This window comes from Hippopotamus amphibius, chromosome 1, assembly GCF_030028045.1.
Source record: "Hippopotamus amphibius kiboko isolate mHipAmp2 chromosome 1, mHipAmp2.hap2, whole genome shotgun sequence".
Lineage (NCBI taxonomy): Eukaryota > Metazoa > Chordata > Mammalia > Artiodactyla > Hippopotamidae > Hippopotamus > Hippopotamus amphibius.
The window spans coordinates 4342400-4366698 of NC_080186.1; the positions used below are offsets into that span (position 1 = coordinate 4342400).

Genomic DNA, 24299 nt, shown 5'->3' on the forward strand with positions numbered 1-24299 from the left:
GGCTCTGATCACCCTCCCGGTCTGCTTTTTTTTTTTTTTTTTTTAAATTTTCGTCCACACCATGCCTCGTGCGGGATGGGAGCGCGGATTGTTAACCACTGTACCACCAGGGAAGTCCCGGGGTCTGCTTTTCTGGAGAGAAGTCTCTGGGCGCACCGCCGGTGTCGCAGGGGAGGGCGGGGGACTCGGGCCGGCGGGCGGGGCGGGGCGGAGGCGGTGCGGGGGGCGGGCCCGAGGCCCAAGCGGGGCGCGCGGTGGGGCGGGGGGCCCAGCCCCAGAGCACGGCGGAGGCGGGGCGGAGCGGAGCCGGCCAGGCAGCGCGGGGCAGAGGCCGGGCCGGCAGCCGCTCCGCCTCCCCACCCGCAGGCCCCGACGGCCGCGCCGCCGGCGCTCCGGGTGCCCGAGGACGGGCGCATGGCGCCCCGGGAGCCGCGCTGAGCCCGGGTCGCGGCGCCGCGGGCGGCACCATGGCCCTGGAGCAGGCGCTGCAGGCGGCGCGCCAGGGCGACCTGGACGTGCTGAGGTCCCTGCACGCCGCCCGCCTGCTGGCGCCCTCGCAGCGCGACCCGCTGGACGCGCTGCCGGTGCACTACGCGGCCCGCGCGGGCAGGCTGCACTGCCTGCGCTTCCTGGTGGAGGAGGCCGGCCTGCCCGCCGCGGCCCGCGCGCGCAACGGCGCCACGCCGGCCCACGACGCCGCCGCCACCGGCCACCTCTCCTGCCTGCAGTGGCTGCTCTCGCAGGGCGGCTGCAGCGTGTGGGTGAGTCCGCGCCGCTCCCTGGGCCCCCCGGGGGCTTCCTCCGCCCGGAGAGAGTTCTGCTCCGGAGCCCTCGGAGCTCAAGGGTGGGTGGGCTTGGGCGCCTCCCAACTGAGCCTGCTTCGGAGCTCCCCCCCAGGAGGCTTGGGGCGGGGTGGGCTCGCAGGATTGAGAGAACCCGGGCAGATGGTCTGGCAAGCCCTGGCCACCGCCTAGAAGAGCATCTGGGTGATAGAAAACTAGAATGGAACTGGGCTCAACGGGGATAGGATTTAAGCTGGGGGATGGAGGGGGGGACACACTGATCCAGGGAGTCCCGGAGACTGGGCGGGGGAACAAAGAGCCTGGAGTCAGAAGCCCTTGTCCTCCAGGATCAGGTGGGGGAAGCGGGGGTGCACAAAATCCTACAGCCCACCCTCGGCTGAGGTGCATGTATCCCTAAGGCCTGGGATGGGGGGATGCTGGTAAATGGGGCCTTCCCAGGACCTGAGCTGATCCCAGGACATCAGCACCTTCCCGCCTCCCAGCTTCCTCAGCCCAGCCTGTGTCCTCCTGCCCTGAGACCCCACTGGGTCTCGCTCCGTGGCCACCAGGCTGGTATGAGCCAGCCTGGCCTCTCCTGAGCTGCAGGAGGCAGCTCAGGTTCAGGCCCCGATGTGTAGCTCTCCCACTCAGTCCTGCTGGAAGCAGAGCATCCAACAGCATCTAGGCCCTGGGATGCCGGTGTGCTCCTGATCTCCTGGAGCTGCCAGGCCTTCGGGGCAATGACCAGCACACACCAGGCTAGAAAGCAAACCAGGTACCACCAGGTACTGCTAGGCCATGTGGTGGAGAGCCACAGGGAGCTGCTTGGGAAGGTGGCCAGGGAAGGTCCCTCTGAGGAGTGACCTCTGAAGGGAGTCTTGGCTGATGGGAAGGAAGTGGCCAGGTGATGACCAGAGAATTCTGAGCACAGGAGCAGGAAGTACAGAGCCCTGAGGGGTACACATTCTTGTCCTGTGGCTGCAGTGGGGTGAGGGAGGGAGCAGCCAGTGGGGCCAGGTCTAGAGGGTCTCGTAGGCTGGGGTTAGGGATCTGCACCATACTCTGCTTGCAGGGGAAAGCCAGTGCAGGGAGGAACAGAACTGATTTCTCACTTGCAGGACCACTGTGTTAACTGGACGCAGAAGGAGAGGAGGCCGAGCAGGGTGGCTGTGCCATGGGGATGGCCAGGCCCCAGGCCCCACCTTTTGGCCTCAGGATGGCAAGGCCCCCATTCCCGCCCTTCCTGGGGGACGGCCTGGCCCCTTATCTCTGGCCAGCTCTGTTATCAGGACTTCCTGGCACACGGTCCCCGCCCACTCTTTTGGGAGGTGGCATGCCTCCCTGATGCTGGTGTACAGGCTTGGCTGGAAGCCTCTCCAGCCACTGGAGAGGAGGTGGAGGAGTAGGTGGCCTTGTGCCCGGCTTATCAATCTCCCGCCCTCTAGCCGCACTGGGCCTGGGTGCTGGGGGTGGAAGTGTGTGTGTGTAGAGGAGGATGACCTCGATCCGGGGCCCTGCTCAGCCCAGGGAGATAAGCTGCTTTAAGGTGCAGGCCACAGCATGTGAGGCTCCCGGGGCCAGCGTAGCTGTTGGAGCCCTGGGGACAGGTCATGGGCCTGTGATCCTCTCCTTACTGCCACCCCCATCCAGAGGCCCAGAGCCATCAGAGCTCCCTGGAGTCTCAGAGCCCCAGTCCCCAAGGCCAGTGGGAAGTGAGGGCTTTTGTCAAGAGCTGGGGCTCAGGGCGTACTTGGCTGTGGGCCTGTCTGGGTCACCTCTAGCTAGCCTTGTCCCCTGGGCTCAGGAGGCCAGACTGAGCTGGTCTCTGGTCTTCCCCGGCGTTCCCCACGCACAGGGGTCTCAGCATCGTCCTGAGCTTCCTGTAGGCTGTTTTCTCTGCCTCCCCTTCCTCTCTGCCTCTGCTCTTGCCCAGCTGCCCGTCTGTTTGCCCCTCACCCCGTAGCCTGACTGTGACCTCCCCGCCGTGCCCCTGGGCCCCGTTCCCTCTGTCCCCTCTTTTCTCCGCATTTCTTAGGGGCGCCTCAGAGGCTCTCCCGCTGCTGAAATTCACCTTCCTTAAGCCCAGGGTCTCTCCAGCTCCCACTGCCTCGGCCACACCTGTTCCCGAGGTGCCCCCTCTCTGGGCTGAGGGGCAGAGTGGCTTCCCTTCTCTGACCCTGGTAGCCTGTGCCCGCCTCCATGGCTGCCCCACCCCCTCCCCCGTGCCCCTGCCCAGCTCCCTGCCCACCTCTCTGTCATCCCACGTGCTTGGCACAGGGAGCTCGTTCTGTTCTAGAACCAGCGCCCACTCTCCCAAACTCCCAGCCTCTGTGTCCAGACTTATGGGTCCCTGGTGTCTCTCCGCCTCGGCTGGCAGGTCACACGAGAGCATTTGCCAAAACCCCTCCCTCAACAGACACACACACCGGAATGTCATGGAAGACTCAATCAGCACTTCTGGGCCCAAACCATCAGCCCGTCTCCTTTGGGGTGCCCGGGAGGGGGGTCTCGCCCAAGCCCTTCCCAGGGGCTACCTCTAGCCCACTCCTACCAGCACTGGCTGACTGCCTGGGCCCTGCCCACCAGTAGCCAGAGGCTTCCTCCTCCACAGGGCAAGAACACAGCCTGTTCCCTGGGGGCTGGGAGCAGGGCGTCTGCTGGGGGGGGGGCAGTTCTCTGCACTGAGGTTGGGTTGTTGGAGGCCTCTTCCCATGTGACACCTGCGGAGGGGGAGAGGGAGGAGGCAAGGGCTGCATGCGGGGACCCTGACAGCAGGCCCAGCAGCCCACCCTTCCTGGCCCAGTTACTCCTACAGGCGTTCCCTGAGCACCTGGGTGGCAGGCAGGTGGTCCTGCTGGGAGGACGACGAGGGGCCCTGCAGCCTCAGAAAGCCCAGCATGGGTGGCATGGACTGCCACTAGGGACTGAGGTTCAAAGATGGCCAGTTAGGTGCCCGAGGACAGAACTGCCCCCGTGGCTGGTGGGATGCAGGACATGGTCTGCGCGAGGGATGGGGGCTGGACCAGGCATTAGGACTAAGGGGCTCTGCTCCCCCCGCAGGACAAAGACAGTTCTGGTGCCACAGTCCTACACCTGGCTGCCCGCTTCGGCCACCCTGAGGTGGTGAACTGGCTGCTGCGTCACGGCGGTGGGGACCCCACCGCGGCCACAGACACAGGCGCCCTGCCTGTTCACTATGCCGCCGCCAAAGGAGACTTCCCCTCCCTGAGGCTTCTCGTCGGGCGCCACCCTGAGTAAGGACCCTCCTCTTCAGGGGGCCTCTGGGTGGGGTGGGCCGGGGCTCTGGGGGATGCCCGAAGTCGGCCGGGCCCCTCCAGCATGCCAGGGGAGCTACTGCTTCTGGGCCAGCCCAGGGGCCGGGGGCCTGGCCAGAGACAGCGCCCACCCAAGCTGGAGGTCACCCCTCCTGGCAGGCTGCCCACAGCCACGTGCCCCAGAGCCCCGTGAGCAGACACCCCCAGCACGTGCTACGCTTGAGCAGCGGGGCTCGCAGACCCCTTGCTCATCGCCAGGGTGCTCGCAGCCCGCAGCAGGAGACTGTCCAGCTCTGGCCTGTGCTGGTTTGCAGACTGTCCTAAATGGGGCATTAGGGCTGAAGAGCATCTCCTGGACCCCTGGTCAGGAAGGAGGAGGGGCCACATCAATCATCCAGCAGTGAAGGGAGAGGCCTTCTGCCCAGAACCCCACCCTGCCCCCCGGCCCCACAGCCCCCGGCCTGTCCGAGAGCAGCTTGCCCTCCGCTGTGGCTGGCAGCTCAGTCCCACTCCCCAGGGGAATGGGGCTCCCAAACCTCCCCAGGCCCTTGGCGAGCGGCTGGTCGGAGAAGGCAGCTGAGCAGCAGGCTGAGTGCACCCCAGAGTGCGGTGGGGGTGCAGAAGAATGGGGTTCAGTGCAGAGCATGGGCATCACGGGGAGGGGGTCCTGGGGCAGGGAGGGAGCCAGGTCTTAGGTGCGCCTGGAGGGAGGCAGAGGTCTTGGGGGAAAGGCCTGAGAGATCCTGCCTGAGAGAGCGGGATACCAGGGGCCCCGCGGACCCAACAGACAGGGGCTCTGACTGGTGACCTGTGTCCGTTCAAGGGGGTGCCTGGGGAATAAGTGGCAACAGAGGACCCAACCTCAGGAGAGCAGTCACAGGGACAGGGTGGGAAGGTCTGTCCTCCACTCTTTTTTTTTTTGGCACACGGGCTTAGTTGCTCTGCGGCATGGGGGATCTTCCTGGAGCTGGGATCGAACCCGTGACCTCTGCATTGGCAGGTGGATTCTTAACCACTGCGCCACCTAGGAAGCCCCTGTCCTCCACTCTTGAGGGAGGCTGTCCATCCACTGGCTACCAGGCAGCAGGCATGCTGGTGTGGATGCGGGGCAGCCTAAAGCCCCCAGGCCGGGCCCAGGACGGCTGAGGCTGGCTTGGTCTCGCTAAGCAAGGGGTCCCCTCGTTTGGTTCGTGGGAGACCAGCAGGGGGGTCTCCTCACAGCCGTCCCTGCCAGAGGCCACTGGGTACCACTTTGGCGTGAATCCTCTGCTTCTGGACAAGCTAGGGTCTGGGTCACATCAAAAGCAGTGGGATTTCAAGGAGGAGACCCCCAGATACCCTCGATGGCAGGCTCCCAACCTGCAGCCATCAGGACCCCGGGGACCTGGTCCTGGACGCCCCGTGCGTGTCCCCACCCCCACTCCCACCCAGGGGGTTCTGACACCGCCCCCTCACTTAACACGGAGGACACTGAGGCCCTAAGGGGGAGAGACAGGCTGTGGTCTTCCTCTCACACCCGCCAGCCTCCCCCATCGTGCATAATGGGTCCCAGGAAGACAGGCTGGTGGCAGCCAGTGGTGTGAACTGAGGGGCTCTGCCCCGCCCCTGGAAGTGCTGGTGGGGGCAGGGGTGAAGCCCTAGGCTGGCCTCGGAGCCCCTCCTCACTGAGAAGTCTGGGCCTGGGATGAGCCTCCGTGGGCTGGGGTTCCAGCCTCAGGAAGGCTCTGGCGGTGCTGGGGACACCCTTGCAGGCTCTGGGCCTGGGGAACCCTGACCCTTCCCAGGCCAGGCTGGGGTGCTGGCCATGGCTGGGCCCTGGCACCGACTCTGGGGCCAGATGGCCTGGCCTGATGAGCCACCAGTCCCCTATGAATCTCAAGGAGGCAGACAGAGGCCTGGGACCCGGCTGATAAGGAGGCGCTTTTGTGTGATTGCCAGGCTGGGCTCAGGCAGGAGGGGGGCGCTGGGCATCGAGGGGAGGCCTGCTGGCTGGGGGATTTGGGGGCCGTGCCCACTTCCTACCTCAGAGATAGAGATTTCTGCCCCCAAGGCTGGGGACCCCAGGGCTGGGCGCGGGGGAGGGGCAAAGGCACAGGCTGCCCCGGGCCGTGGGGTACAATCAGGGGACCCAGGCAGCCCGGCTGGGCTGCGGAGGCCACCTGCCTCCTGAGCCTCCCTGGGCCCACTGTGAAACGCTGTGAATTATTCACAAGGGCTCAGCTCTCCCTGGCGGCAGGTGAGGGAGGAAGAGCTCCTACCGGTGGGAAACTCGATCCTGCCAGGGAGGCTGTGGGCAGCCGTGAGCCATGGCTGCGACAAGCTGCGGAGGAGCAGGAGGGCTGGGCGGCCTCCTGGGAGGGCCGACCAATGCTGGGCTGCCCCTTGGGGAATTAGGAAGGACTTCAGGAATGGCCTGTACCCACCCACCCCTCCTGCAGTCTACCCCAGTCCACTGGGCAAGTCCTCCCAGGGGCAGCACAATTGCCACCATGACCTCAGACCCTCCCTCTGAGCCCCCTGGGGAAAAAGAGTCCTGCCGCTACAGGCACGGGGACTGGCAGGAGCTGGGCTGGGGCTGTTTCAGGCCCTGGGTCCGAGGGAAGTACAGTTGGGAGGCTCAGCCCTCCTGGCCAGGAGCACTGCTGGCTGGTGGAGGGGGACCACGTGTCCACATCCCCATTTGGGGCTCAGAAGGGATGAGGAGCAGGTGGTAGCCCTTAGAGCTCCTGACCATCCTGCTGGCAGGGTCTTGGGGCCCAGGAATCATCTCACGCCTTGACCATGTGCTCGCTGGGGGCCCGAGTAGCCAGAGGGGAGCCCTGGGCTCAGCTGGGACCCTTAGGCTTGAGCGTCCAGGCTGGAGAGAATGGGGGGCGGGGGCAGGCCTCCAGGCCTTTCCTTCCCCCAGGGCCCCACAGTGGTCTACCAGTCATAGAGCTGGAAAACCAGCCTGCCCAAAAATTTCAGACCAGCTCCCACCTGCTAAGTATCTACTAGCGGTCTGACACCAAGCAGTGGTCTGAGCCTCACCCTAGGCAGTAGCTCTGTCATCAGCCCATTTTACAGATTGACTCACCCAACTAATGTTTCTTAAGCACCTGCTCTGGGCCAGGCAGTGTTCCAAGTGTCCTGGATACCTTGGTGAACCAAACAGACAAACGTCCCTGCCTCACGTGCTGCAGATTCAGAAATGGTGTCTCTGAGAGGCTAACTGTCCACCCGGGGTCCTGCTGGCTCCCTCTGTGGCCTTGGCCAAACTGCACCTCCTCTCTGGGTCTGTCTCGCACTCGTGGTCCAGGTGCTAATCTCTGTGGGCCTTTTCAAGTTCACCTGGGACGCCCCCTTTTCCTTCCTTAGTGCACAGCTTCATGGAGCCTGGCTGCCCCTGGAGCCCTGTCCAGCTGGAAGGGTTCAGGCAGCCCCTGCCTTGAGCAGGAAACCTCACTGCTCACCTATCAGGGAGCCCCAAGCCTGTGGCTCAGGTCCCGCTTAGAAGGCTGGGGGCTCTGCCTGGGCCTGGGGCTGCCCTTCCCTGCCGGGCACCTGTTGGTGTTCGCGGATGTCTCCTGGGCAGCAGGCCCTGGGGGAGCCCAAAGGGGCACACTGGGGACCTTGACCCAGGTGGGGGCTCTGAGAAAGGAGGGGCCGGGTGAAGTCAGGTAAAGCCCCTCTCAGTGGGGACAGCCTTCACCTCCACCTGTCCAAGCCTGTCATGTCCCTGGGGCCCCAGCTGGCCTCTCTGCCCTCCCCTGCCCGCTTCCTGTCTGGCTGTGCTCACGTTTGAGACCAAAGGTCGGATCCCTGGACTGGCCACAGGTTCCTCGCTCACAGACAGGAAAGGCCACTTCCTTAGAGCAGCCCAGAGGCCCTCTCACATCTCACCTCCAGCTGCTCGCTAATCACCAATTCTGCTTTACCTCCCAGGTTTCCTTGCTGCTCCTGCAACAGGCCAGTGCCCTCTGACCTTCGGCCTTTGCACAGGCCATTCCCATTGCCTCACTCTCTTCCCCAGAGAGCCCGTGGCTGCTCCCTTCCCCCTTCGAGTCTTTGCTCCATCTCCCCTCCTCAGGAGGGCCTGCCCCAGCCTCCTTCAGGTCATCACACACACCCCCCACGACACATGCTCCCCCCCCCGCCCCCCACCCCGGTCTTCCTCTCCCACCTTATTTTCCCTGCACCCTCCTCATTACCTGGCATTACTTTCTGTGCATCTCAGCACATCCTCTTACCATCCATCTCCCCAAGCAATGAGGGCATCTCTTCTTCCCCGTCCTGTATGCCCAGCGCCTGACACTCAGTAGATACTCACAGAAGGACTGAGGAGTCTGGAATCCCTGGGTCTTATCCAGCCCTGTCGGCAGCTCACTGCCCGTGACCTCAGACAGAACTCCCTTCTGGGCCTCCTGGGGCCTGTCTGGCAAATGCACCAGCTAAGGTCATGTGCGAGGAGGCATCACAGAGCTCCGGGCCTGGCTGCCCACTCACACCCACATTTATTCACTCAACAACTAGCATCCAAATGTACCCTACGTGCCCAGCCTCACCAGTGCTAGGGATGTGGTGCATCTTCATGGCTTCATGGAGCCAACTTGAGGGGCTCCCGGGGCAAAGAAGGAGCCAGGTCAAGAGCGTGTGTGCACGCAGAGGCGTTCGTGCTTATTCTCCAGTGCGTCGGGGTGCATCCGGCAGCCCTGGTGGAACCAAGCTTGAGAGGGCAGGTCTGCGCTGTGTTCATGGCTCTGCCTGTCCTGGCGTGTGGCAGCCTCGCAATATGTGTCCCTGGAATGAATGAAAAAAGTGCCAAGACAATTCAAGAGGAACAAGTGCTATGAAGTGAAACGTGGGTTTGTAGGAAGAGGTTGGGTTTTTTTTTTTTTAATTGAGGGGATCCAGGAAGCCCTCTCCAAGGAGGTGAGAGCTGAATGGGAGGGGACCAGCCATGCCAAGCCCTGGTGTGGGAGCGCTGTAGGTGGAACTGGCCGGGGCTGGGGCCTGAGGGCCTGGAAGGCTGGGAGAATCGCAGACCAGTGACGGCTTCTGGGGATATTCCAGGCTTGCTGATGGATTGGGTGTAAAGCTGACTGTTCTAGAATCTCCCTCAAATCAGGGCTGCATTTCTTCCCTGGGCCAGGCCTAATTTGGGAACATTTCAAATAAGTCAGGAGGCATGATTAGAGGATAAGAGAGGGAGAACAGCCAAAGACTCCGAGACTTTCTGTTCCGAGAGACCTTACCGCACAACCAGATCTAATCCTTGTGGAGATCATCCCCTACTGGACTCCCCTTGGGGCAGAAGTGATTGCCAGTGGGGAGGGCCACTGGAAACGCTGTTCTTTGACCGGAGTCTGCTTCCGTGGGCGGGTCACTTCTTGTTCCTAGTGGAATGGTTACAGTAAGCTGGTGCCAATCTTGGATGGAGATTTCCAGCAACCCCTTACGAGCATTCCATGTTTCTTTTGTGTCATCAGGGTGACTTGCTTAATCATTACAATCGGTTGATATCATCTTTGTTCCCAAGAGGGAGAAAAATATGATTTATGTGATGGTTGTTAGGGAGACGCAGATGTATAAAGAGCTCAAGGGTCAAGGGTTTCCAAAGACTCCTAGAGCTTGAAGTCAAGGAAGGGTGGCCTGGTGTCCTTTACTGAAATGGGGACAGTGGGGGGGGGGGGGGTGAGGGCGAGTGTGGAGAGATTTGCTTCACGTAAAGACACAAAGTTTGAGAATCTGCGCGATGCACAGGTGACTGAGTGAGCTGAGATGGGGGCCACATGTACTCCAGGTCCGAGCTGGAGATTTGAGCCGCATTGGGTACAGGTGGCCTTTAACCCTGGGAAGTAGATGACCTCACCAGGGGCAGAGCGTGTTCAGAAAGGAGGTCCTGGGGCATCCCAGCATCTGGAGGTTGGGCAGGGTTCGAGGGCCTGGTGTGTGCTTGTGTGTAGCCAAGAGGAGAGGGTGTTCGGTGGGAGGAAGGGCACCTGTTAGGGCCGCGTCAGGGGAGGCTGGTAGCTTGGAGGGGACAGTGTGGAGGCCCAGGGGACGGGTGAGGGGGTTGGCTGGTCAGGCTGTGGCAGCGGTACCAGGAAGCCAAGCCCTGCCTTCCCTGGGAGGAAGCGCAATTTTCCAAAGCTTCCTCTTCTGTCTCTCACATGAGGCTTGGAGAGGCCACAGTTGTGATGCACATTTGCCACATGTGGAAACTGAGGCTCGGGAGGGTAGAGGACACCCTGGGGCCCTGCATAGTACGCCACAGAGTCAGGGTGGTGGGTGGAGGCCAGGGCCAAGGGCAGGGCTGGGACTGGACCAGTCATCCATGGGGCCACCATGGCTGGAGTTCGATGGCCTGGAGCTGGGCGGGGTCCTGAGGCCAGAGGTCCCCCAAGACCCCGTCTATCTGCTCTAGGCAGCGACTCTCCACGGCAGAAATGCTGCCCAGTCTGACCTGTGCCTGGCGGGGCCTGGACACCCCAGGTCAGCAGTGCCCTCCCAGAGGCACAGGGAGGAGGGGTCCTGAAACGCAGCGATGGCACCAGGCTTTGCTGAGGGCTCTGCAAGCATGTCTCAGGGACTACGATTAACCCCATTCGTGGACGCCTTTGTGAACAGACACGGGAGGCAAGGCACCGTTCATGGGCGGCTCACACACCGGGTTCTTCTCATGCCGGGTCCCCCTCTGCTTCTCGAGTGATCCTAGGCCTCTGTGCCTCAGTCTCCTCATCTGTAAAAGGGGAAGGATGCTAACACCTACCCTGTGAGGTCATTAGGAGGACTAGCTGGAGAACGTGCATGCTTTGCTTGTCCCCGTGCTTGGCACAGAGCGACGGCTCAGTAGGTGATACCCGCCGTCACTGCTTCCATTATTCTCATCGCTGCTGCCATATAAAGTCACTTCTCTCTCCATCCACATCCATCAGTTTCAACACTAGTGATGGGAATCCCCAGGCGGTCGACTGGTTAGGACTTGGCACTTTCACTGCCAGGGCCTGGGTTCAATCCCTGGTTGAGGAACTAGGATCCCACAAGCGCCGCCAAAAAAAAAAACAACAACTAAATTCATTAATTCACTTTGTTCCTGTGTATATATATACACACATACACACACACACATATATATATAATCTCTTGGCCACACCGCGCAGCCTGTGGGATCTTACTTTCCTGACCAGGGATTGAACCTGCGCTCCCTGCATTGCAAGTGCAGCATCTTAACCGCTGGAGCACCAGGGAAGTCCCTCATCCATGTGTTCGTAGTTTACTGCAGTGAGCTCGAGGGTGCTCATTCTTCTTGCCTCCAGGCCGACACAGAAGAGAGGAACAAGGCCAGGACCCCCTTTCTCACCCTGGCTCATCAGCGAGTCTGCCCCACGTTCTGGGGTCTCCCGGGCTGGGGGCTGTGACTCCAGGATGGGTGACTGAGTGCTCACTCCATACCAGGGACGCCAGCTAGGGGTGTCAGCCAGGGGCCTGGCAGGAGGCTGTGGGCACGACTGCCCCCTCCTGCTTGGGCCCTGCTCTGTGCCAGCTTCTCAGACCTTCTGAGAAGGCCGGCTGGGCACCTGTGGGTCATGGATACCTGCCAGGCGGTGTGGACTGGGAGAACAGGGCTCCGGGCAGATCTGGTGCTCTGAGCTGTGTACACTGCCTCGGGCCTCCCCCGAGACAGCCCAGTGGGCTCTGGGCAGTGGCCCCTCCAGTCTCCAAGCCCCAGGCCCCCAGCACTCGCTGTGCCTTGGTTACGGGGTGAATAATTCAGGCCATCGAGTGTCAGTCATGAAATATTAAACAGGCCGTTCCTGACGCACCAGCATGTGAATGGGGGGGAGGGTGATGCTGGCAGTGGGGCGTGGAGGCCGGTGGCCGAGAGCCGGCACGTTCCAGAGGTGCAGTGTGGGGGGGGACTCCGCCTGTCACACCACTGTGCCCCTGACACGGGGGTGGTGACGGCAGGCAGCCGGGCACGGTCCCAGGCTGGGTGTCAGCCCCGACGTGGTGGCTCTGTGTCTGAGGAGGGGGTTTCCCATGTCCGGAGGATGGAGCGGGCTGGGGCTGGGTGCCTGGTGGGGTCTGCAGGCAGCCTGGGGTCGGGGGTCAGGGAAGGGGACAGGGGTGGGGTTTTAGGGACAGGGAGACGTCAGCTGGGAGGGTCCAAGCTGTGTGAGGGGGAGGGGCCAAGTCATGGGTGGGTGATGCAAGGGTGGGTGGGGGCATATGGAGGAGGGGGTGGCCTGGTGCCCACGTTAGTGGACGCACGGCTGGCAGTTGGATGAGGGAGGGAGGGTGTGGATGGTGGGGGCGGAGCGTGTGAGTGATGTCGTGAGCAAATAGATGGGGGCGGCAGACCGGTGGGAGGATATAAAGTCGAATGAAGATTTGCACTTCCTGGGGCCCAGAGCCCTGATGCAGCCCAGAGGGACTCAGCCCCTACTCCCCACCCCGCCCCTCCTGGGTGCTAGACCCGCTGAGAGCTCCCGGGCCTGGGCCTAGATGGTGGCTCCACCTAGTGCCCGTATCTGGTAACTGCACCCTGGTGTCCGCACCCATTGTGAAGTCCGCAAAACTGAGGCTCAGCCAGTAGCCAGGACAGCTTCCCTATTCCCCAGCAGCACTCAACCTCAGGGGACTGGTTCCCCAGTTAGGACCCTTCTGTGGGAGCTGAGGAGCAGGGATGAAGGGCAGTGACAGCTGCAAGCTAGGCGCGAGGGAAGCCCGAGGTTGTGAAAACATGGAAGGCCCCTCCCCCGATCCTTCTTCACTCCCTTCGTTCCTGCTGTGCGTCTGGGCCTGCATCACACAGGCAGAGTGTGCTCAAATGCCACTTCCCAGCCGCGTGACCTTCGCCAAGTCACAGCCCCTGAGCCTCAACTGCGCCTCTGCAAAATGGGACAGGCAATAGTACCCGAGTTAGGGCGCTCGGTGAGAACGTGCCTGCTAGTGCCCCAGCACGTGGGAAGTGCTCAGCGCCTGGCAGCCACCTGCGGGGTGGCCAGGCTGACCACCACAACCGGATAAACAACAAACCATGGTATATGTACGTCCCATGCCACGTTGGGGATATCCTTATATTAGAAAATTACTTGTTTATCTGAAATTCAGCTTTTAACTGGGCATCCTTTGTTTTATCTGGAGACACTACCATTATGTCCTCTGGGAATTCAGTCTTCTGAGGGAGGCAAAGGCCAAAATAAGTTATGATCAAGCATGACGGGTGGCCCATGGAGTGAGCCCAGGGCAGTATGGGGCACAGAGGCCAGAAAGGCCTGTTCTGTTGGAGAAAGCCCAGGGCAGGCTTCATGGAGGAGGGATCTGTACTGAGTCTTGAAGAGAGAGGGGCAGGGCATTCCAGACGGAGGGGGAACATGATCTAAGGCACAGAGGCCAGACAGCAGGTGTGAGGACTCACACTGACAGTGGGTCAGTGTGGCCGAAAAGGTAGGGGGAGGCCAGGTCACCACATCCTTGTAGACCTTGGTAAAAAGGTGGGCTATTTACTGAGGGCAGAGACTAGCTCCGTCAAATGTGCACTGCACAAAGGAGGCTGCTGGGGGGAGGTGGGGAGCAGGGCTGCAAGGGCTTCCCCACCCAGGGAGGCTGGCGCAGGACTGAGTCCAGACGGAGTCGGGCAGGGCGGCCCGGCGACTAGGTCTTCTCCAACCCACCCTCCCAGCCCTCCAGAGCTCGCCAGAAGCGGGCGAGGGGCGAAGAAGGCTTTGGCAGGGAGCGGTCACCGAGAGCCCACGGTGGGCTCTGCGTCTTCCTCAGGGGAGTGAATGCCCAAACCCAGAACGGTGCCACGCCCCTGTACCTGGCGTGCCAGGAGGGCCACCTGGAGGTGACGCAGTACCTGGTGCAGGAGTGCGGCGCGGACCCGCACCTGAGCGCCCACGACGGCATGACCCCTCTGCACGCCGCGGCGCAGATGGGCCACAGCCCGGTCATCGTGTGGCTGGTGAGCTCGGCAGCAGGGTGGCGCGGGGCCGGGAGAGGCGGGGCCTGTAGGGGCGGGGGCGGGGCCAGGAGGGGGCCTGGCGCCCAGTCCCCGCCCTTCTTTGCCCTGCCCGCCTCCACCCAGGTGAGCTGCACCGACGTGAGCCTGTCGGAGCAGGACAAGGACGGCGCCACGGCCATGCATTTCGCGGCGAGCCGCGGCCACGCCAAAGTGCTCAGCTGGCTCCTGCTGCACGGCGGCGAGATCTCGGCCGACCTGTGGGGCGGGACCCCGCTGCATGACGCCGCCGAGAACGGGGAGCTGGAGGTGAGGGCGGGCCGGGGGCGGGAAGGGCCGGGGCCGGGGCGGGGCCGCGAGGCCCGGCAGGCGCGGAGGCGGCGGGCGCCCTCTGCCGGCGCCGCCGTCCCCGCTGCGGGCCCGGGTCCTCACTGCGCGCCCCTGCAGTGCTGTCAGATCCTCGTAGTGAACGGCGCGGAGCTGGACGTCCGCGACCGCGACGGGTACACGGCCGCCGACCTCGCGGACTACAACGGCCACAGCCACTGCACCCGCTACCTGCGCACGGTGGAGAACCTGGTACGGCCCGGGCGCTGCTCCCCGCGTTCCTGCACCCCCCCCCCACACCTTGCCCCCGCCTCCCCCCAGGGGTAGGTGTTGTTACCCCTTTTACCACGGAGGAAGCTGAGGTTCAAGGAAGTGAAGCCGCTTGCCCGAGGTCACGCGAGTAAGTGCCCTAGACCCCGCATGATTTCTCAGCCCAGAACCACGCACTGACCATTGAGGAGTGAGGAGGTGGAGGCAGAAATGTCGAGGGCAGGGGGACCAGCCTCGGGCTGATGAGAGCCAAGGCTCGGAGAAGCAACGACACTCACACTCCGGCGGGAAGAGTAAAGTGCATTCACCTGCCCTCAGGTGTTAATTAGCTCTCACCACCACGCTGGGAGGTAGGGAGTGCTCGTATCCCCATTTCACAGGTGGGTAAACTGAGTCTTGGGGGGACCCAATCACAGTTACTAAATGGTGGAGCCCCAGTGGCCGGGCCTGGAGCTACCTCTCTTCACCACTACTCTGTGTTTGCTTGCTATGTGGCTACATCATCATTGGAAACCTGTGTTACTCTTTTTAAATTATTTTATTATGGTTACAAAGCCATGAAGGAATCCACTGGGACTTGGGCTCAGGTGTGGGTGGCTCCCAGTCCAGGGCTCTGCCTCATCTGGTGCAGTGTCTACTTTGGCACAGGAGGGAGGAAAGAGGGCTGGCTTCACAGGCTTCTTCAGAAGGGGGGCAGCCTGGCCATGAGAGGGGCTGCGAAATGAGGCTGGAGGAGAGAAGGCCAATGGCCACCTGCCCAGAGCTCTGTCTGCCCTGTCTTCGAGCACATGGGGGCACCCTGGTTCTGGGGACTCCAGAGCACAGCAAGGTCCAGGGGTCAGAGACTGCTCTGGTCCCAAGGAAGAACTACCCCCCCCGCCCCCCCCTCCCCCAAGAAAGGGCCATCCAGAGAGAGTAGTGGTCCTACAGGTAGTGAGCAACCTGTCACCAGGGTATACAAGCAGGAGTGGATGCTGTGAAGGGCATTTCTGCACCAGGGGTAGATTCCTTTCCACTGAGAGAATGTGTGATTGGGGGAGGGGCACAGAGCCCCAGCACCCCCGATGGAGGCTTTAACAAGCAAGCAAGCACCATTCTTTGAATTCTGACCCCAGTAGGTACCCTGCCTAGTGCTATACGGTGTAATCTCAGTTACTCTTCACAGTGAATTAATACTAACAGTTGACCTGTATGGCATTTGCTGGCTACCGTTCTCTGGCACTTCACTAACTTTTAAAATCTTTGTTACAACATAATGGGGCAGGCAGTACTGTTATTTCCATGTACAGAGGGAGAAACTCAGGTACAGACAGAAAGGTCATGTAGCTAGTAAGTGGAGGAGATGCAATTTGAAGCCATCTCCCCAGGCTGCAAAGCCTTTGCCCCTAACCTCTGTTATCCCCAGATCAGGGCTGGGCAGATGCCCACAGCTGCCAGTCAAGGAAACAGCATGTTCAGGCTGCCCCCCAAGCCCAGATCCTATGACTCCCCTTGGCTCAGGGCCTGGCCCCCCTGGATTGGGTGGGGTGTGCTGGCCCTGGTCCCCTCACCAGGCGGGCCCAGATGCAGCGGTGACAGATCCAAGCCATGGAGGATACTGGCCCAGAAAAGGCAAACACTCCCACAGAGCCCCTAATTACGGGGCCAATGAGCGTGGCCGCTGAGCTGTTACCTGGTGCCGGGCCTGCCTCCCGTTCCCGTTCCCGGGGGGCCTGTGACACTTCTCGGGCAGGGAGGGGGCGCAGGGCAGGGAGGAGCAGGCCTGGGCTGGAGGCAGCGAGCAAGTGAGCAGCGGTCTTGCCGGCAGCAGGGCCAGCATGGGGAATGTAAGCGGGGCCCCCACCCCAGCCTGCTCCCAGGCGGGAGGGTCAGGCCTGTGGGCAGGGGAGAGGCAGTGGTGGGGGGTGGCTGAGCTCAGGCTGCCCCCTCCCCCCAGTTCAGCTGGGCCACCCTGGGCTCCACCCTTCCCCCAAAGGCCCCATCAGGAGTAAAGGGACTAAGCTGGTGTTAGGATTTGCCCTGGTCCGGCAAGGAGAGACAGGGGTTGCTGGCTAGGTCATGGGGGATCGGTCTTTCCTGCAAGTTGTGGGTACCGTGCACCCCTCCCCATCCCCAGGTGCTGCACGTGTTCCCACCCGCAGCAGCTCCTGTGCCCCCTTGCCACACTGGAGCCCGGCCCTCTGCCCATTGATGAGAAAGGAGGAGGCTGGTACCATGGCCGCCCTCACTTGGGGTCCAGCGCAGCATCCTCTCTTCTGTCATTCTCTCAACCTCCCTGAGCAGAGACCAGCCAGGGCTGGGAGTTTCCCAGGAACCCATGCTCCTGCTGCTGGGTGGCGAGGTCTGAATCTTAGCCTGGGAAGAACCTGGGAGACCCTCTCATGATGGGGAACGGAGTCCAGAAAGGGAAGTGGCTTGACCGAGGTCACACAGTGAGGGCGTGCCTGAGCAGGACCCTGGCCCAGTGTGCTGAGCTCTGGGGCAGGGTTGCCCATGACCTCCTCCCCTGCTCAGAGCCTGGAGCACCGCGTGCTGTCCCGGGATCCGTCCGCTGACCTGGAGACCAAGCAGCCTGACTCGGGCATGTCCTCGCCCAACACCACCATGTCGGTGCAGCCGCCGAACTTTGACCTCAGCTCGCCCACCAGCACCCTCTCCAACTACGACTCCTGCTCCTCCAGCCACTCCAGCATCAAGGGCCGGCAACCCCCGCGTGGTGAGTGGGCCTGGGAAGAGGGAGGAGGGAGAGCAGACTAGAGCCAGACCAGTGGGCCCTGAGGACCATCCCTGGGCCCACTCTGCCCCCAGCTGACATTGGAGGCTGCCCAGGTCACCAGGAGGGGACGCTGGTTCTGGTGAGGACGGGTGACACTCCTGCTTGTGGGCATCCATCACAGACATGCCTGTGCATTCACGCATACCCTCCCACCAACGAAAGCCGCATGCAGCCCACGCACAATTCAAAGTCCTCACTCACCCATGCACGAAATGTTCCCCAGACGTTACACACACCTGCCCACAATCCAGAGTGCGTATTCACACGTATACAGAGCCATACAGATGTGTGCACACACCTAAACACTGCATGTGTGCACTTATACACCCCAGGTCCACAGACCAACGCAAACACATTCATAAGTACAAAGAAGCACATGCACACATTCCCAAACATACAGGAGTGAACACTCAGGCAGAAGCCAGGCATGCATGTCCACACATGCTGACCATGCCCTGAGCTTAGGTGTCTGTCCACCTGCGATGCCTGCTTCATGCCGCCAGGTGGTGGCCTGCAGAGCGGGTGGGGCACCCTGTGAAGAAGGGGTGTGGCCATCCATACTCCCGCCACTTGCCCTGCCACGTCGGCCCTGAAGAGCCACTGCTCTGTCCTCCAGGTGGCTCTGCTCCTCAGGCCCCCTGCTAGCTCCCCTCAAACCTGAGCACAGGCCTTTCCCCAGCAAGTGCAGGGCAGGGGGGTGGGCAGGGCCAGGGTGGCCCCAGCCCTGAGGGGCCCCCAGAGGGGCTGTGCCAAGCTGCACCCAGAGCCTGCCTCCTCCCGTGGCAGGTCGTTTCCAGGCGGGAGAGGGTCTCGGGCCGGGGGGCAGCCTCTCTGCAAACTCCCAAGCCCAGCCTTCCCTCTCTCCCAGAGCTTCCCAGCACAAGAGCTGCAGACATACAGAGTTATGTGGACATGCTGAGCCCAGAGCCGGGCCCGCCCCAGGGCAAGATGGAGAAACCCAAAGCACCGCCGCCACCACCCAGCTTCCCTCCACCGCCCCCACCCCCAGGCACCCAGCTGCCCCCACCCCCGCCAGGCTACCCAGCTCCCAAGCCCCCTGCAGGGCTCCAAGCAGCTGACATCTACATGCAGACAAAGAACAGACTCCGCCACGTGGAGACCCAGGCCTTCAAGAAGGAGGTAGTGAACCCTCCCCAACCTGCTTGCCCTCCAGCGCTGGGAGTGGGCTGATGAGGGGGCAGCAGAGGCCAGTGACTGGCCCGGCTCGTGGGGATGGGGCCGGGCGGGGCGGGGGGGGGGGGGGGGGTTGTCTCTGGTCCAATGGCCTGTTCAGGAGTCAAAGCTTCTGGTCAGCCCCATGGCAGACGGCTCAGGGCTGAGCACTGGGAGACCAGGAGACGAGGAAGATGAAGCCAGCACCCTTTGGGGAGCTGGGGGGCAGGGGAGGGGGGAAGGAACGTATACCTGGATGGGCGTGCCTCTCTGGGAGCTGGGCCCTCACCACCTCTTGCACAGAGTGGCAGGGAGCTCATGGAGTCGGCAGAGGATACGTGCAAACTGCCTCTCCGCAGACCTGCATGTGCCCAGCTCCGGGCTCAGGTGGGGAGCAGGCCCGAGGGAGTGTTTTCCAGCTGGGAGAGGCAGGGAGTGTGAAGGTGAGGGCTGGGAGAGGAGGGTGGAGGCAAGGGGAGCGAGCACCAGCAGGGCGCAGCACCCTAAGCCAGAGTGGGGGGGAAGTGGTAACATGGAGGCTGGCTCCCCAGTTTGGGGTTTCAGCTGCCAGGTGGGCAGACAAGCCAGTCCTGAGATGGGAGCCCGGGGAGGAGCTAGCTTGTAAGAAGGAGCTGAGTCCAGGGTGGGCCCTCTGAGTGTGAGGTGCCCGGATACAGGGCCTGTAGGATGCTGGGTGAGGCTTTGGAGCAGGGGAGGGGGCCGAGGGCTGCTCTGCACAGCTCTGAGAGGCCTGGACACGGAGGCCCGGAGGGAGCCCTGGGGTTCTGGCCAAGAGGCCAGAGCAAGGCTGGTCTGAGAGGGGCAGGCCGCCTGAGACCCCAGGTGGCTGAGTGTGGGATAGCGGGTAGAGCCCCACCAGGGTCCTGTGGGAGCGGTGACCTTGGAGTTCTCTCTCAAGCCCGAGGCAAGCTGCTCCAGGGCTACGCTCAGTAACCAATTCCCACAGGTGCCCCAGGTCCCAAGGCCCCCCCGGTGGGGGAAGCGGAGGACACTACTCCACTGCAACTCCACCGCCACCCTCCTTGCACCTCAGACCAGGCTCTCAGTGGGTTCCCCTTTCATCTCCAGAATATGGGGGAGGCCCAGGGGAGGCCTGCAGGGGTCCTAGGGCTGGTGGACTCTCCCGGCCAAGCGTGTGGGCCCTGCCCCAAGCCGCAGGACGGGTGGCCTGGCCCTCACGCCCTCCCCTCTCCTCCCCTGAGCACCAGGACTGCACGGTCCCGTGCCCCTCCCGGGTGCGTGCGTGCCCGGCAGCAGGCGCTGGGCCGCCCCACAAAGGGCCCTTTGTGTGCCCTGCACCCCCCACCCCCACCCCGGCTTTTTCCAGACGGCGGGCATGAGCAGGGTCGCAGTGTCCCAGCCTCGGGGCTGCAGGGGGCGCGGAGGGGGCAGGTTGGCCCAGAAAACAAATCCTGCAGTGTCGCGTTTCCTTGCAACGTGAGCCTGGCCGGGTGGGGCTTGAAGGGTCCGGGGGCACCGCGGGGACGCTCGGACTGGGGGTGGGGCAGGACAGCCCCTGCCAGGTGACTTGGCCTTTGGCCCCTCCGACTCCTTTCTTCCCGGGATGGGCTTAGTGGGGGGCATCTGCGACGGGGCGGGCCACCCGCAATGTCACCCGAGCCCGCCCTGCCGCCCCTGAAACCCGAGGCTTGGGCGCGGGTGTCGGTGTCCCTTACGCAGACGGCGATGGTTTCCAGATGCGGGAGGGAAGGGCGGGAGCATGACCCGGAACCCCGGGGGGCCAAACATGGGGGGCTCCACCGCCCGTGGTGAGGCCCGGATTCTGTCTCTGGCGGATGGGGGGGGTGAGTGGGGGTCTGAAGGCCGGGGTGTTCAGCACAGAGCGGAGGGAGAGAGGCGCAGAGGGGCGGGGCCCCATCTGGCCTGCGGGGTAGGCGCGGCGCAGCGGCCAGGTGTTGGCGGAGCAGTGGCGCCCCCGCGGCGTTCCCGACTGCTGAGGGGTTTGGCCCGGGACTGGCAGGCCCTGGGTGATGTCAGGCCGACAGAGCTCTCAGGCGCTCACAGGCGCGGGCGGGCGGGCTGGGCTGTAACCTGAGAGGAAGGATCAGGTAGCGCAGGTGTCGAGTCCAGGCCGCCCCCGCCGCCAGGTGCACAGCGGGGGGCCACCAGCACGGTCGCAGGTAGGAGCAGCCCCGGGCCGGAGCCGGGCGGCTGAGGGCCCTGGGCAAACAAGCAGCCCGGCAGGACCCGGGCTCTCCCGTGGGCTTCGTCGGGGCGGGACCCCCGCAAGAGAGGGTTCCGCGAAGCCCCGGGCTTGCGTGGGACCGTCTGGTCGCCGGGAGTGGGGTGCGGCTGAAGACTTAGCGCTGCGGGAGCCCGGAGCTGCCCCTTCTCCGGTTCCCCCTGGCGCGTGGGCTGGGCCGGCCCGCCCCTGGGCCCGCCCCTCTATCCTCAGTGGGGGCCCCTGCGCCCCTTGGCCCGCGCCCAGAACCCCTCCCCGTGGGGCCGATCGAGGCTGCCCTTTCCCCGGGGCCCCCAGGACCCTCGCCCCATCCCTGCTCGGAGAACAGGAGGGTCTGGGACCGCGGCTGGCCGCGAGCCCCCGGCAGGCGAAGAGCTGGGGGCTGGGGGGGGGGGGGGCGGGGGAGGCGGAAGGGACACGTGCCCGAAGCTCACTCCGCCCGCTGTCTTCCCGCAGCTGGGCTCCCGCGACGGCCGCCTCGGGCTGCGGAGGCAGGACTCCAGCCGCAAGCCCCGCGCCTTCAGCAAGCAGCCCAGCACGGGGGACTACTACCGCCAGCTGGGCCGCCACCCTGGGGAGCCGTCGGCCGCACGCCTGGGCATGGCGCACAGCGAGGAGGTGCGTGCCCGCCAGCCCGCACCCGCCGGCCGTCGGGGCCCCGGCCGGGCCGCCCGCGTCTCACTCGCTGGCCCCTCCGCTCCCCCGCAGGCGGCGCTGCTCCCCGGGACCCGCGTGCACAACGGCTGCGGCGCGGACCCCAAGGGGTCCAGGGAGCTGCCCCCGCCGCCCCCGCCGCCGCCGCCCCTGCCCGAGGCCCTGAGCTCGCCGCCGCCTGCGCCGCCTCTGCCCTTCGAGGGCGCTGGCTCCGGCTGCGGGCAACGTCGCTCCTCCTCGTCCACTGGCAGTGAGTAGGGGCGGGTTGAGTGGTGGGGGGGCGGCGCTAGCCCTGAAGGGGGAGGGAAACCTAGACCTCCGCCCCAGCTGCCACTGCCCTGGTGCGTCCCCTTTTCCTACTTGATCTCTCTGCAGCCCCCAGCCCAATGAGGACTTGACCCTAAGGGAAGGCTCGAAGTTGCTTTAGGTCCTGCCAAGGGCAGGACTGGGCTGTGTGACCTGGGGCAAGTCCCCTTCCCTCTCTGGCCCTGCCTTCCACCCAGGAGGGAGGGCCTCCCAGCTCTGGTGGCTGCTGTTTCTGATGAGCTGGTGCTAGAAGGAAGCTCGGAGAAGTAGAATTAGCTTCAAGGAAGCAGGGTTGCTGGCCAGCCTTCTTCCTGCCCCACATCTATTCTGAGTCTCTCTTCCACTCCTGGCCTCTTTCGCTTGTTCTCCTAAGCTAGCTACAGCCCAGGGCCTGGCTATGGGGTCAAGGCCAGTCACCCATCATGCCCTGCCCTCCGCCTCCTGGTGACTCCCCTGAGCATCCTTGTTTAGGAGCTAGACAGGTGGCCAGGATTCTTGGGCTTCTCTTCTGAAGTGTGGGGCAGTCTGCGACATGCCAGGGCTCCTGGAAGGTCCAGCAGGTGGTATCTGGGTGCTGATGCTTCCATTCCAGCCTGACAGGGGGTGGCAGAGGTACCTTCCTCACCCAGCCACTCAGTGCAGGGACCATGCTTAGTGGCATCATCCAAAGCTTCATCTCCCTGACTAGGGATGCGAGGCTGCAGTAGGGTTCAGGGCAGGGCCAGCCTGGGCTCCTTGGGGTACCTCTGGAGCCGCAGCCCCTGCAGACCAGAGCCCATGGTAGCATGTCCATCCGCTGAACCTCCAGAAAGGCCCCCAACTTTGGGGTCAGTGTCTTCCCTTGGCAGCCTGGAGCAAGGCTGAAGCTAGGAACAGAAGAAAAATAGACTCTGGGCTTCTCCAGACACTCCTTCGCAGCAGAGCCTGGGCTGGGTGCCCTATCCCAAACCAACGCCAAGATTGAGGCCCTTGCTAGGGGGTCCAGGGCCAATGGCAGCCCAGCCCAGCCCTCAGGGGCACCAACAAAGCTGGGAGCTGAGCGGACCACCCTTGTGGAGCCCCAGAGCAGGCAGAGCCAGGGTCAGGTGGACCAGAAAGTCCCTCCTCTCCTCCCGCGCCTCCTCTGCACATCTCCCTCCCCTCCTCCGGCCTTCCCTGGCCCTCTCTTGCTCTCCCTGCTGTCCCAGCTTCACCCCAGCCCCCTCCCTCTCCTAACTTAGCTGTCACTTCTCTCCTCTCGGTCCCTAGAAGTGAGAGTCCTGAGACACAGGAAGAGTGAGTAGCTGCGTGCGCGGCTCCTGGCTGAGGTGCGGGGCGGGGCACAGGGCACGCTCAGGAAAAGCCAGGCCTAAGGGGCCGGGGTCTTGAGGAAAGGGCAGGACCAGGGCCCGGCAGGCGAGGGGTCCGGGACGCTACAGGCTCTACCCCCACCACACCCACCTGCGCGGGCGCATTCTGTGCCCGGCTGGCGGTTTTGCCTAAAGAAATGAGCCCGCATCCGGCGCCCACCGGCAGTTTTCCGGTTTTCCCCTTCCACTGCAGCGCTCTGGGATCCCCAGTCCCGGGAACGCAGAAGCTTCTGACCCTCTTTTTCCCCCTCATCCAGCCCTGACTGCTTCCTCGGGCTCTAAAGACAACCCTCTCCAAACCCCATTCACCCCCGCCGGCCTCGTCGGAAAATGCAAACTCCCCACGGCGCGTTTGCATGTCATCCGCCAGGCGCTGCTTCCTGAGTGCCCCCACCCCATATCCTTAGTAAGGGCTCGGCTTTCCTGGGTCGGCCAGAGCTGAGCTGTGCTTTGCCATAAGTGTGCTCCGGGCTTGCAACCCGTGTGTTTGCTCGCGTGTCTGTCTGTGGGTACGTGGGGGGGTGGGGAGGGAGAGGGGGCCGGCTGGGTTCTGGCATCCAGGGTTCCGAGTCTATAGTCATGGAAGCCCCAGGTGACTCAGTCCAAGGGTCAATGGCATTTGCTAATGCAAAGAGACGGCCAGAAGGAAACTCCACCCTTGCGGGGCCGGGCCAGGGAACCCGGGACAAAGGTCGGGTGGGTGGCCCCAGGTAGTGTTTTGGAGCTGGGCAGTCAGTGCGCTGGGCGGAGACATTCACTAGAGTCCCCAGGGCCAGCCCAGGGGCCATCATGAACTCCCAGGGGCCTCCAGGCGGGGGCCCCACACGCTGTGAGTAGGCCCGGGAGGATGGTGGGGCCAAGCGGGCTGCCAGCTGAGGACCGGCCCCTGAGGTCCCCGAGAGCTGCCCACGGGGACCCGGGACCTGGACAGCTGCCCTCTGAGCACAAGGGAAGGCCCCGGCCGGCCCTGACGTGGGGAGGGGGCAGCAGGGGGCAGCTGGGAGGCGGCGGGGACGCGGGCCCCACACCAGCCAGCGTCTCCTCTCCTGCCTCCGCGCAGGCACCAAGTCTTTCAACATGATGTCCCCGACGGGCGACAACTCGGAGCTGCTGGCTGAGATCAAGGCGGGCAAGAGTCTGAAGCCGACGCCGCAGAGCAAGGGACTGACCACGGTTTTCTCGGGCAGTGGACAGCCGGCATCCCAGGTAGGCGACGC

At 63.7% G+C, this 24299-nt stretch overlaps 1 protein-coding gene across 3 annotated transcripts in view; it reads left to right on the forward strand.

Moving 5' to 3' along the window:
- Positions 1-467: 467 nt before the first annotated feature.
- Positions 468-24299, forward strand: part of ESPN (espin) — a 30152-nt gene continuing 6320 nt past the window's right edge. Inside the window, exons 1-11 of one of the 3 annotated variants that reach the window (XM_057748910.1) lie at positions 468-761; positions 3843-4036; positions 13820-14006; positions 14130-14312; positions 14451-14582; positions 17115-17316; positions 18245-18516; positions 21230-21391; positions 21482-21677; positions 22982-23008; positions 24143-24288. In XM_057748910.1, the coding sequence (XP_057604893.1) occupies positions 468-761; positions 3843-4036; positions 13820-14006; positions 14130-14312; positions 14451-14582; positions 17115-17316; positions 18245-18516; positions 21230-21391; positions 21482-21677; positions 22982-23008; positions 24143-24288 (1995 nt within the window). Of the gene's footprint in view, positions 762-3842; positions 4037-13819; positions 14007-14129; positions 14313-14450; positions 14583-17114; positions 17317-18244; positions 18517-21229; positions 21678-22981; positions 23009-24142; positions 24289-24299 lie in introns of all 3 variants that reach the window. The other 2 variants (XM_057748920.1, XM_057748899.1) reach the window with 2 other exon arrangements.